This window comes from Ailuropoda melanoleuca, chromosome 11, assembly GCF_002007445.2.
Source record: "Ailuropoda melanoleuca isolate Jingjing chromosome 11, ASM200744v2, whole genome shotgun sequence".
Lineage (NCBI taxonomy): Eukaryota > Metazoa > Chordata > Mammalia > Carnivora > Ursidae > Ailuropoda > Ailuropoda melanoleuca.
Window position 1 is genome coordinate 11,707,704 of NC_048228.1, and position 14,698 is coordinate 11,722,401.

Consider the following 14,698-nt stretch of genomic DNA (forward strand, 5'->3'; position numbering starts at 1 on the left):
CAGGGAACCGCCGGGGGTGGGGCTGGCCCCTCTTAAATTCGCAGCTACCACGCGCAGCAACACCCTGGGCCTTCTCCCCTGGGCCATGGGTCTTTTCCATTGCTCGGTCTGATCCCCAGGCTTTGCTCCAAAACCTGATCAAATCCCCCGTCTCCGGGAGCCTTCCCTGCCTCTAAGTGCCTCAGTCTCCCTTCTATAAAGTGGAGGTAAAATACTATTATCTCCCACGGTTTTTGTTTTTGTTTTACAACAGTGCTCGGCCCATAGCAACGCTCATGAAGTTACTATCCTTGCTGTTACTCTCTATTAATTCTGCTCGGCAGGACCTAAGAGATGAGTTAAACACCTCTGGCTTAACAAGTGGGGAAACAGCAGCTCAGAGCGGTTAAGGGACTTGCTCAAGGTCTTAAAAATGAGTCAGAGGCCCACAGGATTGTACCGGCCATTCATTTATTGATTGATTCATCCCATTCATTCAACACATAATTACTGAGCACCTACTATGTGTTCCCCCCATCCTAGGCGCTGGCAATACAGAATACCAAGAAGTCCTCCCCTCCTGGAGCTGACATTTCAGCACAGAGGCCTTGAGCCCCTCTCCACGGTTCTAACAACAGACACCCGCCTGTTACCAGAAGGTGGGTGCTCAGTAAATGCCTGTTAGTGGGACTGGATGCGGGTGTGTCCTTCCTGATAGGTTATCTATTATGCTTGATTTTCACCAGTATCTTCTTGCAGGGCCTTCACATTGGACAAACCCCTGTTTTGTAAGGAATAATCTATAAGTTAACTTTTACTGAAGGCTAACTAAGTGCCAGACAGTGGAGGCTTTATAGAGGTGACCTCACTTGATTTCATAAACAACCCTGTGTAAGAAATATTACTATCCCTCTTGTCTTTTACAGATGAGGAAACTCTCCGAGACAACGTGATTATCTGAGGTCACATCACACAGATGGTGAGTGGCAAAAGTAGACTTGGAACCCAGGGTTCTTGGACTCAGAACATCTGTCTGCCAGACTGGGTCTCACGTTTTTTACACTATGCCCCCAGCCACTAGAAGGGCTCTTCTTAGTAATGCTGAAAGCAGCCAGAGGGCTGTGAACCCACAGATCACCGTGGCCCATTATGTCCAAGACAGTAGAGGGAACGCGGCTGTGTGAGAGAGGGTGCTTGCTCTCAACTTGCTTCCACGGCAGCCAGGCAGAAACACAACTGCATACCCATCCCTATGAGATTCTGCAGCTTGAAACCCTTGCCCACACGCCCAGCTTGCTCAGCTCCCTTTCCTGCAGTTTTTACCACATCTGCCCAGAGTCGGGATGGGTCCCACTGTGTGGAGCACTCTCTCTCCGTGGCAGAGCTCAGATCTGACTTCTCTGAGTTTCCAGACTTCACATTTAGCCCTGCTCTGTCTTGGCTCTTGGAGGGCTCAGGGAGAGTGTGAGGAAATGAAGCAACTTGGCAGAATGAGCTTGCCAGTTCACCTGGAGGCCAGATGTGAAATCCTCTTGGACAGAGAGGGAGGCTGGTGATCAGAGGAGCTAGTGGCCAGAGGCTTCCAGGGGAGTCAGCCTTCACTGCCCTCAAGAGCCCAGGGAGAGGACACTTCAGTGAGCATCAGGAGCCTGTTCAAAACATGGATTCCTGGGGTCCATCCACCAGAGATTCTGCTTTAGGGGGCCAGATGTGTCTGTAAGCTTGCACATTAACAAGAGCACTGTGCAGTTCAGAAGCAGGGTTCTGCATCAGGCTGCGGGGGCTGCCATAACAGAATACCACCGACTGGGTGGCTTAAACAACAGAAATCTATCTTCTCACAATTCTGGCAGCTGGAAGTCCAAACTCAAGGTGCCAGCAGGGTTGGTTTCCGGTGAGGCCTGGCCTTTCTTCCTGGCTTGCAGGTAGCCACCTTCTCTGTGCACACACACCCTTGGTGTCTCTTCCTCTTGTAAGGACGCCAGTATTACTGGATCAGGGCCCCACCCTGATTACCTCATTTAACTTTTATTACCTCCTTTAAGGCCTTATCGCTGAGTCATATTGGGGGTTAGGGCTTTCACATGGATTTTGATGGGGGGTGAGAGGGGAGACACACAATTCAGTGCATAGCAGGTCCACAGACCTCACAGAAATACTGCTATTGGAGGCAGGAAGCCAGTCAAGGGTTAGAGCCTGCGAGTGCGGTGGTCAGAATTTCATTTCGGGAGGATGCTTGTGGACCATTTTGGTCTGGTGAGTTCCGTTTTCCTGTGCCCCCTCTGACCACTGAGTGTCCCCCTAAACAAGATGCTTTTCCTCTTGAGGCCTAAGGCGAAGCAGGTGGACCATCTATCTAAAGGCCCTTCTGGTGTCAAACTTCCTGATTAATCCACTAATTTCTTCATGATATGGTCTTTTTCCATCCCCCAAGTCGACTGAGCACCTTCTGGACAAGGCCCCATAAGGCCTGGAGAGCACTTGTCAAGGCCGGGAGGGACACTCACCTGCCTGAAGTGGATGGCCCAGGTGGGCAGACGTATGGGCCTGAGGACCTCGGGGGCGGGGGTGGGTGGGACGCCCAGGGAGGGTAAGTGGAGAAGGGACAGTCGGATTTATGTTTCCATCTCTTCTCTGCCTGGACCCTGCAGCTGTGTCCCGCAGGGTGTCCCGGCTTGCCTTCCGGAATGTCACAGAGGCACGAGAGTGGTCTTTAGGTAACATAAATCCAGCAATGTCACACCACGCTTACAGTTTTCCAGTAGTTCTCACTGCACTCAGAATAAATCCAAGCCTCGTGCCTTCAAGGCCTTCTGTGACTGGCCCCTGACCACCTCGTGCTTCAACGGTCACTCTCTTGCCCTTGCCTACTGCACTCCAGCGAGCCTGGCCTTCTGCTGATCCCACACAGGGCCCCTGCCCTGAAGCGCTCACCACTTGGCGCGCTCTGCATCTCCCCCACTGACCTCCGTGAGTGACTGCTTCACCTGCACAGAGGCCTTCCTCCTCCCCCACTCAAGGACATGCCCTTGCCCCCTAGGCTCACTCCTTCACGTCATCCTGTTCTTGATTCTGAAATTTTACTTTTTTAAGATTTTTTAGTAATCTCTCCACCCACCATGGGGTTCGAACTTACGACCCTGAGAGCAAGAATCGCATGCTCTACCAACTGAGCCAGCCAGGCGCCCTTGATTCTGAAATTTTAAATTTATTGTCGGTCTCTCTGACCAGAACATAAGCTCCATGAGGATAAGGGCCTTGTCTTTTGCTCTGTTCTATCGCTGTATCAGTTTCCTCGACCTGAAGTAACGGAGTACCACAGGCTCGGTGGCTTCCACAACACAAATGTGTTTTCTCACATTCTGGAAATGATAAATCGAGGAGTTGGTAGGGGTGGGAGGGAAGGATCTGTTCCAGGCCTCTCCCTTTGGCTTGTAGGTGACCATCCTCTCCCCACGGCTTCACATTGCCTTCCCTCCGTACAAGTCCGAGTCCAAACTTGCTCTTCTTACAAGGACACCAGTCATGCTGGATCAGAGCCCACCCTAATGGCCTCATTTTTACTTAATCACCTCAGTAAAGACCCTATCTCCAAGTAGGATTACATTCTGAGGTACTGGGGGTTAGGACTTCAACACGAGAATTTGGGAGGGACACAGTTCAGCCCATAATACTCCCTAGGAGCTAGAGTATGTCTGACACATCATAAAAGCTCAATAGAAACGGGTTGGCTGACCGGCCGTGGCTGCAGCTTGGGGAATGGCCTGAAGAGGGTGAGCCCGGAAGAAGGACCAGTTAGGAAACCCGGCAAACACTCCAGGCCTGAGGGGATGGAGATGTGTACTTGTCAAGTGTGTACGAACACTCCCTGTGCCAGGCCAGACACTGGGAAGACCGCTGTGAAGTACAATCAGACCCTGCCCTTGTGGACCCCACACTCTGGTGGGGTCTGCGATCAAATAACCAGGCAACTGCACTTAGAAGCGGGGCAGGAGGGTAGAGAGGAAGGGCAGATTCTGTTTAAATAGAAGATTTGGGGCTGGAGCTGCCAAATCATCCCCAGGGAGTTCTTCTGAGCCTGGAACGTGCCAGGCCTGCGCTTGGCAGCAAGGCTAGTGTCCTTGACCTGGATAGCCTCATGTATCAACTTCCTGCTTACAACCCTCTAATGGCCTTCCACTGCACCTACAGTCATGTCCCCCCTCCCTCCCCATGGCCTACAAAGGCCACCTGCACCCTCTGCTTTCACTCACATACTCCAGACATGCTGGCCTTTCCTCTGCTCCTTGAACTTGTCAAGTTCATGCCTGCCTCAGGGCCTTTGTTGCTGCTGTTCTCTCTGCACGGCTGCTCTTACATTCAGGTCTCAGCTAAAATGTCACCTCCTTAGAAAGGCCCTCTCTGATGAGCCCAAGCCCATCACATTTTGTCACATCCCACTTTTATTTTCCTTATGATCCTCATCTGGAACGATCCTGCTCGGCTCTTTACACATCTGTCCCTTTTCCCTCACCCCCCACTGAAATGTCAGCTCCACAGGGAGGGGCTGGCACCGAGTATTACCTGCTTGCTTAATGGAGGAGTGAGCACTGGCCTCCTCCTCTCTTGCTCCAGTCAGCTGTCAGGGGCTGAGTTTTCTCCCTATATATTTAACATCCTCTTGCGGTCGCTCCCGCCTGAGTCCAGACCCCACTCCTGCCTGCCTCTCATCCCCATCTCCAATGCATTCTCCAGGTCTGCCCTGCGCACTCGGGTTCCGGAAGGGCTGGTCACACTTGGATTTCTGTGCCTTTGCAGTCTATTCCCTCTACTGGAATACCCTTCTCCTTTCTCTCTCTGGCACCGGCCACAGCACCTCTCATCCTTGGTTCTTGGGATTCCCTAGCACTTTCTCTGATTTCTTTTCTTCTAACTGAAGCAAGTACAAGCTTTTACCTTCACCAAAACAGCTTTGTTTCCTGACTTGATTTAATCTGTCTGCAGCCATTTTAATCCAATAATTTCCCGGTGAACTTCAATTCAGCGGACTTCTCATTCTCTACAGTTTAAACTCAATCTCCTCAAGGTTGTTTCTTTTCATCTCCCCCTCCTCTGGCCCTGGGGCTCACATTTGATGTGTAGGAGGGGTCACCCAAATGCCAGGGAAGCATGTCTGGGTGGGGGGGGCACCCATTCCTTGGACATCCTCTGTTCTGGACCCCATAGGCCTCCTGCTCCAGGGAGAACTCTCTTCCATAATTCTGCCATGGCCTCACCTGTGCTGGCCTCTCCTTCCACTGTGGCTTCTGGTCATAAGCTTCTTTTCCTGCTACATCTGAGGGTCCCTGGTACATACGGGTCACTCTGAACTGCCCTCAGCCCCAAATACCAGACCTTCTGGATATGCCAGACCTCCCACAGCTCCTCTGCACCTTTACTGGACCACAGTGAGTCGGCCTCCCCAGTGTGAGGCCTGGAGGCCTGCCAACATCCTGCATTATTGCCTGTCCCAGGCCAGGCCTGGGATCCCCCAGAAAGGCTTTATTCTCATCTGCCCCCTGCCTCAATTTAGTGGGGTAAGGCTGAGGCTGAGGCAGGGAGAAACCCATCTCTTGGCTCTCTCTGGCTTCCGAACAACCCTCCTGCCTGATTGGCGGTGTCGGTTATAGACAGCTCTTTACCTCCTTCGTATCTTTTTAGTATGATACCTGGGACTGTCTTTGGCTTCTGAAGCTCAGGATTTGTCACCTTTGTTCAGCCCAATGTGACACCTCCCTGGTTTGTGATGAGGCTGTGAGCAACTCCAGAGGCGGGCCTCTTTTCAGCCATCTGTGTCCCAGCGCCTCGAGGGTCCGTACATGCTCAGGGAAAGGTGTGCTGAGAATGCATAACACCCAGAGTGGAGCTGGGCTCTCTCGGCTTTGCTGATGGGTGGGCAGGAGCTTCCGTCTTCCTTCCAGGTTTCTGCCTGGTAAGGCCTGGCCCCCAGCCTTCCTTCTCTTCCCTGCAGTGGGTGGGCAGACAGGTTCCCTAGTGGGGAAATGGCACACTCTGCCAGGCCTCTTAGGCATTTTCTCCTAACATCAGCTCAGCCTTGTGTGTGCTGACAGGCTCTGGGCCCAGAGCCCGGCCCGGTGGGGAAAACACTGGCTTTCCCACAGCTGGGGGCTGGGGCAGAGAGGGCAGGGGGCCAGCCTGGCAGTGGTGCTCAGAAATGTGGCAGAGGCCAGGGATAGGATCCTATCCAGCCTTGACCAACAGAAGAAGGGGAGAAATGGGCATTTTTCTCCTCCAGCCCATTCAGTTTCCCTCTGAAGTCAGCCTCTGATAGAGTGCTGAGGACGGAAAGCCTTTCACAGGGTGCCCCCAAGTGGTCTTTTGGGGAAGCACACCCATTCCATAGATCAACAATTACTGAGGGATCCCGCTAAATTGCTAACCTGTGAGGCTAGCAGCATTGCTGCTACCTTATTGATAAAACTGAGACCAGATGAGATCAAGGGACTCTTAGGTGCCCTTCCAGCCCTTGAGTTGTGAGATGACTTGTCTCAGCCCAAAGTGACAGTACCAGCTTTTGAACCAAGGTCTTTTCTTATTGAAAGCCCGTATCCCTGTCCTGCAACCTCTCTAGGAAGCCCTTTCTGAGTTGAAAGGGCATGGAGGGGTCCATTGGTCCCATTCTTGATCTGATGCATTCATCAGCTCTGCCATCCCCTCCCATACAAGTTATCAATCTCTGCTTGAGCACTCCAGCAATGATGGAATCATGACCTCACAGGGCTCTGGACGGCTGTTGGCAGTGGTATATCGTAGGGGGGAGGGGACAGTTACGGCCACTGAGGGCAGAAGGCAGACCTGAGCTAGGGATGCTCCCCGTCTCCGGGGAGATGGGAAGGCACAGAGAAGCAAGGGTGAACACCGGTCCCCCATGGCAGCACTACCAGCCTGCAAGATTTTGAGGTGATGCCTCCTGTCCTGTTGGACATGAGGGAGCTCAAAGGCTGGCCTTTTGAGGATTCCCAGATGAGGGTGATGGGAGGCAAAGACTCCGGCTGCAGGACTGGCTGAGGGTAGTGACATGTGCAAGGCCTTGGTCTTCTTGTCTGAGTCAGTGATTCCTGCACTGCCTACCCACAGAGCCAGCTGGAGAAGAGCGGCAAAGGCCTGGGAAGGAGAGAGGGCAGTGTGCAGCTGCCCTTCCCCAGGCTAGGTGCTGTCATTTAGATGTAAATGTGCACAGGCCTCTGGCCTGTCAATACCCAGGGGAGTGGCCTGGGAGTCTTGTGCTCGGCCTGCATGGGAAGGCAGTGGCTGCCCCCTCCTGCCAGGCCTTGGGGGAATCATGAATCTTCTCTGAGCTGTGTTATCCTTGACATTAAGGATTCTCCCCAAATCGGCACATCCCCTCTTCTCTGCTGCCACACACCCTCTGACCTGAGGCTGTTCACATTGCTGTCTTCCTGTTCAGGTCATCTCTGGAGCAGAAGCATGCTCATCAGTGGTGAGGAGCACAGCCTGTGGCAGGGACAGACTGCATTAGGATGCTGTCTGGGAGGCTTACAGGCCCACCTGTCCTGAAGGCTGGGCATGTGGGGGCCCTCCCCAGGCACTGATGTTTTGCCTCCTTCCCCAGGATCACTTATCACCCCTGGCACCCTACCCACCAAATGCTGCCTCCTCTACCAGATGCCGCAGAACACACAGGCAATGCCTGAATTCCTCCAACAGTGCCAAACTGGTCCTGAAACATATAGCTCTGACCACAGAGTTCTTCCCAACGATGAAGAAATCTCTTCTCTAGAGCTTCTACCCACCGGACCTTGTTCAGCCCAACAGACCCAAAAAGAGCAAGTCTAACCCTTCCACAAGGGCAACTGTGAAAGATCACAAAACAGTCATTCTACCTCTTGCCAATTCAGTAGTAGTCAGCACATGGTGCTGGACGCTTTGTACCCAGGACCCTTCCTCAGGCCACGCTCTAGTTTGCTGTGTGCCTCAAAGTATAGGACACGGCACAGACAGCATCAGACTACATGCTGTGAGCAGTGGAAGTTTCATGCCACAGCTTGGGAAGCACGAATGTGCAGCTAGGATGAGAGCTGCAGGCTCACAGCACCTGAGCCCGGGACAGACTCAGTACACCGTACGCACTGAAGGAAAAGAGCATAATGGTGCTCGGCACAAAGACCCGTGGGTGTAAGAAACTGGCACACAGGGCCAAGTGGCTTCAGCCCTGGAGCAGCCCCCTACCCTTGCGGGACCTGTCTCCTCCCAGGCCACCACGCAGCTGGGCACTCATGTCATCGGTCCCCAACTGACACTTCCAGACTGGGAGCCAACTAAGTGTGCCCCTGAGTCCAGGCAGAAGAATACCTTATGTGCCAGAGGCAGAATTCAACTAGCAAACCAAGGAACTGAAGTCCAAAAGGCAGGTTAAACAATGAGACAATTCTGACCTGTTTACAGCAGCAGCTGCTACTTACTGCTCTCGAGAGGCAAAAACCTCAGAGGTTCTCACGCTGACATCTAAAAGATGACCCACACAGCCACAGACACGCATAATCCTTAGCAGGGGAATGCTTGTAGCAATTTACACAGTGAGCCCAGCCCTTTCCTTCCTGATCCTGTATTTTCTTCAAGGGTTCATTATAAATCATAGCCACATCTACTGAGCACTTACCATGTCCCAGGCGCTGCGCCTAGTGCTTTCACATACAACCTCAGTTAATCCTCATGATCCTTTAAGACAGAAACAACTATATTTACAGATGAGGAAACTTTGTGTCCGAGGTTTAGCAGTAAGCAGGGGAAGGCAGGATTAGAACACGGGCCTCTAGGGCTTCTGGCCCATGTTTCTAACCACCATTTGCTATGCTGTTTCAAGATCCTGGGGCCCTGTGTCCTCCTCCCTNGGCCTCTAGGGCTTCTGGCCCATGTTTCTAACCACCATTTGCTATGCGGTTTCAAGATACTGGGGCCCTGTGTCCTCCTCCCTGCTTAGGAGGCCAGCGATGATGTGGCTGTTGTCCTTGCCCCTGGGCCTCTGCTCCAGGCTCATCACCTCTCTTGGGTCTCCACCACAGGGTGGTACCCGAGGCTCTGAAATGCCAAGTCCTTCAAGCATGACGGAGAGCTGCTTTATCATGACACGGAGCTGTCCCCGGGGCAGAGCGACTCTCCATCTCTACCTCAAAACACAGCCCTCCTAGAGCGGGAGGCAAGTTTCCCAACTACCTCGCTTCCAACGTCAATCTCCAACCTCAGCTGTCTTCCATTACAGTTCTGTTTCTTTCTTCTTCTCTACTAATAACACAGTTAAGACAACTCTGTCCATTTTGTTTTATTTGTTAAATTGCTAAAAAGTCATCAGGGAAAACCTTAACAAAAAATGAAATTGACAGATTTAAATATCAGTGAAGTCCACTTTTCATTCCTACACTGTTATGTGCCTAAAATGACCATCTCAGGGTAAGCCACCTGGGACCCCTGAGTTGTACGGGAAACATCACTCACAGCACCAGCTTCGCCAGGGCACGACGGGTGTGCGCTGACATGAACCCTGGTTGGTGGGAAGGGAGCAGACTGAGGAAGGAGAGCAAGGGTGGAGCCAAGGCCTAACGGCTGCTCTCATATGACAATGAACACAGTGAGGGGGAGCCACTTACGGGTGACCATGCAGAATATGCCTTCTGCAGTTCGTGGGGAGGCTGCATGGGACGCAGGCCTCAAAGTTCGGCTTCCTTGCCCCTGGGTGTGTTCAGATCCTCCCCACTGACTTGTGCACTGGTAAGAGAGCACAGACAACACAAAGCAGAGCACATCACCATGCCAGGATCACCACAAGGACAAGGACAGACAGACAAACCCACAGGAACATCACTTTTAAGGGGAAGCAAAGAAGCAAAGCAGAAGGAAACCCAGAAAGATAAAGTTAGAGGAAAGGAAGTATCCTTCTGTTCTCCATCAGCTGGTGGTTTTCTGTTCTCCAAAGTCAAGACTTCTCAAGTTGGTTTTCTTTTGTCATCCTCTTCTTCTTTATTTTAGAGAGTTCCAACACAGTTCCTGGGATAGTTCATGGTTTTAGCTCTTGATATAAAACTCAAACATTAAAATCAGATCAATCTGCAGAGGGCTGGGAAGAGAGGAAGGCCAGTATTACCTTACAACTAAATTTAAGCTTGTTTTGACATCTAATTGGTGCTCCTAAAATAGCTAAGTGTGTGTGTGTGTGGGAGGGGGCTGAAGGGATGTTTGTGCAGCCCACCACTGATGTTCATAAGAGCAGGAATGTGAACAGAAATACGGAACCCTCTCCGCTGCCCAGCCTGAGAGGTGAGAAAACAGAAGCTCTATCCACGAGGGAAGGAAGACACCGAGACTCTCACAGGTCCAGGAGGTGGCCAGCGAAGTCCATGTGACGTGGGGCTCTCAAAGGCACACTTGCAGGAATGGAAGGGGTTAAAGCTTCAAGTAGAAACAAAACGCATTTTAAGTACTTCAATACTGACAAATATTTGCTAATTTAGGTGCTCCTGAAGGCCAAAGAAGTTTTTTGTCTCATTTTTCTCAGTGAATTAAGACAAAATTGGCATCCTGTCCAAACAAAACTGGCATCCTGTCCAGAGTTGTGGTTAAATGTGGCCCGACTGAAACACCCAGGGTGCTGGGGGGATGCTCTCTGTAGGTGGGACACTTTAAGTTCCCTTGCACGTGTGGCTTCACAAGGGCCTAAGGACACATCCACCTTGCCTGTGTGTAGTCGCTTTCCTAAGGTCTCTGCCCACAACGCCCAGGAGCCCCAAGACCAACACCACCAGCTCCACATGAGGCAGATTTTTCCTAAGGAGCTGTAAATGCACAGGCTGGTCCGAGCAGTCTGGTACCACTGGATGCCGTGGAGTTCCGAGGAGCCAGTTACTTTCCAAGGGAATCATCACCTCCGCTGCCTGCCTGTCTGGGGAAAAGAGAGGGAATCCACAAGCTACCAGCTGGCTTAGGGAGGCCAGAGGACAAAGGGAATGGTCACAAAGTTGAGATTCTGAACTCTCAGGCTTCCAAATACTTTATATTTAAATAGGAACTGAGTTTGGGGACGCTGTCCATGCACAGATACGATGTCATAAACAAGGTTCAGTAATAGCAATAATTTAATACCTAAGCTTACAGGCTAAGCCCTCTCTTGTGAATATGGACCCCACATGATCTAACAGTCTTTACCGAGGAAGGACCAGCAACAGCCCAGGAGCAAGGTGTCTAGCAAGCTAAATCCTGAGCTCGGAGTAGGTGGACACCACAGTGAATAGGCACATGGTAGTTTCATCATCTAAGGGAACAGTTTCTGGAACACAGACCTCTCCCTCTGAGCTGGCCCTTTCCTGGGCTTGGCACCAGAGGGGCTTTCCCACCAAGACCACATTGTAAAAGCTAATGGCTAGGGGAAAGAATTCAACATGATGTAATAGGAGAAAACACACTTATCAGACAGACTGCTAAGTGCTGGCTGAAAGCCAGGACCCAGGGCCAGCTGTAGCAGGCTTGTGCTTGGGAAACTCTAACAAGAAAAAGGGGAGTGTGAAAGACCGGAAATGCAATGTTTTGAAATTCAAATCCTAATGTCAAAGTAAAAATCTTCTCTCCAGTGATGAGAAATCACCAAAAATTAAAGTGGTGCCATCTGACTTACTCTAACATCTCCTAGGCCCAGGCCACGGTGTAGAGACTGATAATTTGTAACTGACTGTAGCAACTAAAGAAATGCTCTAGTTCGTTGCACCTTATCTCAGAAATGGTGTGACATAAAAACCCAACTCTTATTTGGGTCACATGTGAACAAGACAGTCACAAAGGAGGGGCTGCTCCAGAGGTCAGCCTTGCATCAAAGAGGCTAATAAGCACCCAACACTCAACCCAATCACTGATCAATAGCCAGGGAGAAAAATGCATGTCACAACAAGGGCAGAAATCACTTCTAGAAGGAACTATTACTGGGGTTCCCTTCCAGGATCAATCTCCACATTATATAAATATGGGTGGGTGTGCCCAACGTGCTTTGGAAGAGAAGCCCAAAGGGCAAAAAACAGTATTTTTTGATGCTTCAAGGATTTCTCATGATACTGGCATCTTGGAATTCCCTACCAGGCCCCCAACTGATACCAGAGAAAGGGTTCCAGAAATATCTCTAGAAGATTTCCCTGGGCACCTAGGCTTTATAAAAGAAACAGAAAAGTGAGAAAGCTTTTAGAGCTTTAAAAAAAATAAATTAAAAAAAAAAATCCACATATGCCAAAGGAAAAAAAAAAAAAAAAGGAAAAGGCAGCTTCTGAGGATCAAGTCTTAAGGGAATAAATGTGGTTTTTGGCAACTTGCAATCAAATAGGATTGACAGAAAATTCCAAAATCAGACACCAGTATGTTTTCTGAGACACAGAGGGAGCATGCTAAAGACCAGTGGACACTAGGTGGACAGGCGTCTCTGCATGAACACTGCCCGTGGGGATCCTGGCACACACACGTGGAACAAAATTCCCAGCTGGGTCACTTTCCTCAGTCACAAGGGCAGAACAGGGCTGGGCAGAGGGCATGACCGAAAGGGAAGTTTGCACAGGCCCTGTGTGGTTTCACAAGGAAGGGAGAAAGCGTTCTCCACAGGCTCCTCTCACCCTGTCAGCTCCTGGAGCTCGTGGGTCGTGAGCCTCCCCTTATGCCCCTTATACACGCTCGTTCTTTCTCTAACTCCAAGGCCACATAGAGATTTACGGGGACTCTTCAGTTGCTTTAGGTAAGTTCTGACATTAGTCTGTTCCCTAAATTCTTGGTCTAGTTACCAGCAAAGTAGAAAAAGGCAGCACAGCCTCTGCTAAAACACAGCAACAGATTTATCTGAACCAGGACGGAGACCTCTCCCTCTTTGTAAACAGAGTTGGCTATATAATATATATTTATATATTTATATATAATTTTTTTCTTAATGAAGATTTGACCCCAGCCTGGAGTGAGTGAGGTTGGGAATTGGGGTTTTGGTTTATGGGAGTAATTCTGTCCTTTGTTTTCCCAATTCTCAGTCCAAATGCTTGCACGCTGGAAAATTAAAAGCCACAGAAAGGGAAGGGGGTTTAGAACACATTATCTCTTTGCTCGCACAAAGTACAAGGCGTTTGTTTTTGGATAGTACTTCACATTCTGTTTCTTGTCCATGAGTCCTCCAAATATGATGAGTTCACCCCTGCCTTGGACCACTGTATGCAGGCTGGTTTCAGGAGGTCCGACCACAGAACTGCTATTAAATACTTTCCATTTGACCCGCCCCTTCTCCTTGGTGTCCTTAATGTCTAGCACATACATCTGCATGGGCTTGCAGTTCATACTCTGGTACAAAGGTTTGCCAACATTTAGGGACTGCGGAGGGTGGTGGCCCAGGCGGCGGGCAATGGGAGGTAAGGAATGTCCATCTCCTTGGGCAGGCCCTGGGCGGGGAACGGGCACTGTTTCTCCACTGCTCAGGTTCTGGCTCCCGGGAGAGCCTGGAGAAGACCCCAGAGGAGGACTTAGTGCTGCGGAGGCTGAGGGGCCTTTGGACGACATTGCTTTGATGGCTTCTAGGCTCCGACGCAGGGCACCTGGGGAGACAGCTCCTGCAAGGGCACTGGCCACGTGTGGTGGGGTATGCACACCATTCGTCTGTTCAGGAGGGTGTCGCATGCTTCCCCCAACTGTCCTGTTGTCCACACCATCCATATGATTGCTACTCGAAGCGGGTTTCAGATCCCAATTCAGATCTATTGATCCTAACCTCAGATCTTTCTGATCCGGTAGTGACCCTCGTCGGGGGGCCAAAGAAAGTCCCATTTTGAGGTCATATCCTTCAGTGGTAGACGGAGTGCTAGGAGATACGGCCTGCACAGGGCTGTCCAAGGAAGAGCCACCTACAGCTGCTGTTCCTGGAGACAAATTCCCACCATTGAGGATGGGAGAGCCATCTCCTCTGGCTGGGGAAAGGCTCCCTTCCCGGGAACTTGAGGGGGTCTGCCTTTGAGCTCTGGGCCTCAGTGTGCCCCAGCGGCCGTTAACACAAGGGGCTTCATCCATACTCCTTACTGGAGACTGAGAGCGGTACTCTCGGGTTTCAGGAACCAAAGCTGGAGGAGTGGCACTGATAGGCGATGGGCGGGAGTTCAAACTGGGGCTGAGTGGGGCTCTTCCACTAGGAGCCTGGCTGAAGACCACCACACACTGCCCCACCTGGAAGACAAAAGACCTGTGTTCAGTTCTGAGCATTCATTTAAGCATCAAACATTTTATTATGAGCATCTGGGCAAGCACGCATTTCGCAGATACCGGAGATACAGAGATGAGAATAATGTAGTCTGCTTTCTAGGCTAGAAGAGGAGACAGATACACGGGAATAATCTATGACTGAACCATGACAAGTGCTATCATTAGAGGTGTGTGCAAGATAGGGGTGGGGTGGAGGGAGGAATCAGTTTTTGTTTGGGGACCCTAAGGAAAGGCTCTCAGGCAAAGAGATCCTTAAAGCTGACACTTAAAGGATCAGTGGTGGGGGCGCCTTGCTGACTGTCAGTGGAGCATGCGACTCTTGATCTTGGTGTCAGGAGTTCAATCCCTGCGTTCAGCGTAGAGATTACATAAATAAATAAACAAACTTGGGGCGCCTGGGTGGCTCAGTCAGTTAAGTGTCTGCCTTCAGCTCGGGTCATGATCCTGGGGTCCTGAGAATGAGCTC

At 50.9% G+C, this 14,698-nt stretch overlaps 1 protein-coding gene and 1 long non-coding RNA gene across 3 annotated transcripts; one reads left to right on the forward strand and one right to left on the reverse strand.

Annotated features, from left to right (window-relative positions):
* Positions 1–17: 17 nt before the first annotated feature.
* Positions 18–7,987, forward strand: LOC109489976. 2 transcript variants are annotated; one of them, XR_004628731.1, is made up of 4 exons: positions 18–206; positions 523–638; positions 906–958; positions 7,427–7,987. It is a non-coding gene; the product is annotated as an uncharacterized LOC109489976 (long non-coding RNA). The 2 variants fall into 2 exon arrangements; XR_002143148.2 differs by having other exon boundaries at positions 7,592–7,987.
* A 2,187-nt stretch (positions 7,988–10,174) lies between these two features.
* On the reverse strand, positions 10,175–14,264 carry FBXO42 (F-box protein 42). The gene has a single exon (XM_034671303.1). The coding sequence runs from the start codon at positions 14,230–14,232 to the stop codon at positions 13,081–13,083; it is 1,152 nt and encodes a 383-aa protein (XP_034527194.1). The 5' UTR covers positions 14,233–14,264; the 3' UTR covers positions 10,175–13,080.
* Between the last annotated feature and the right edge of the window lie 434 nt (positions 14,265–14,698).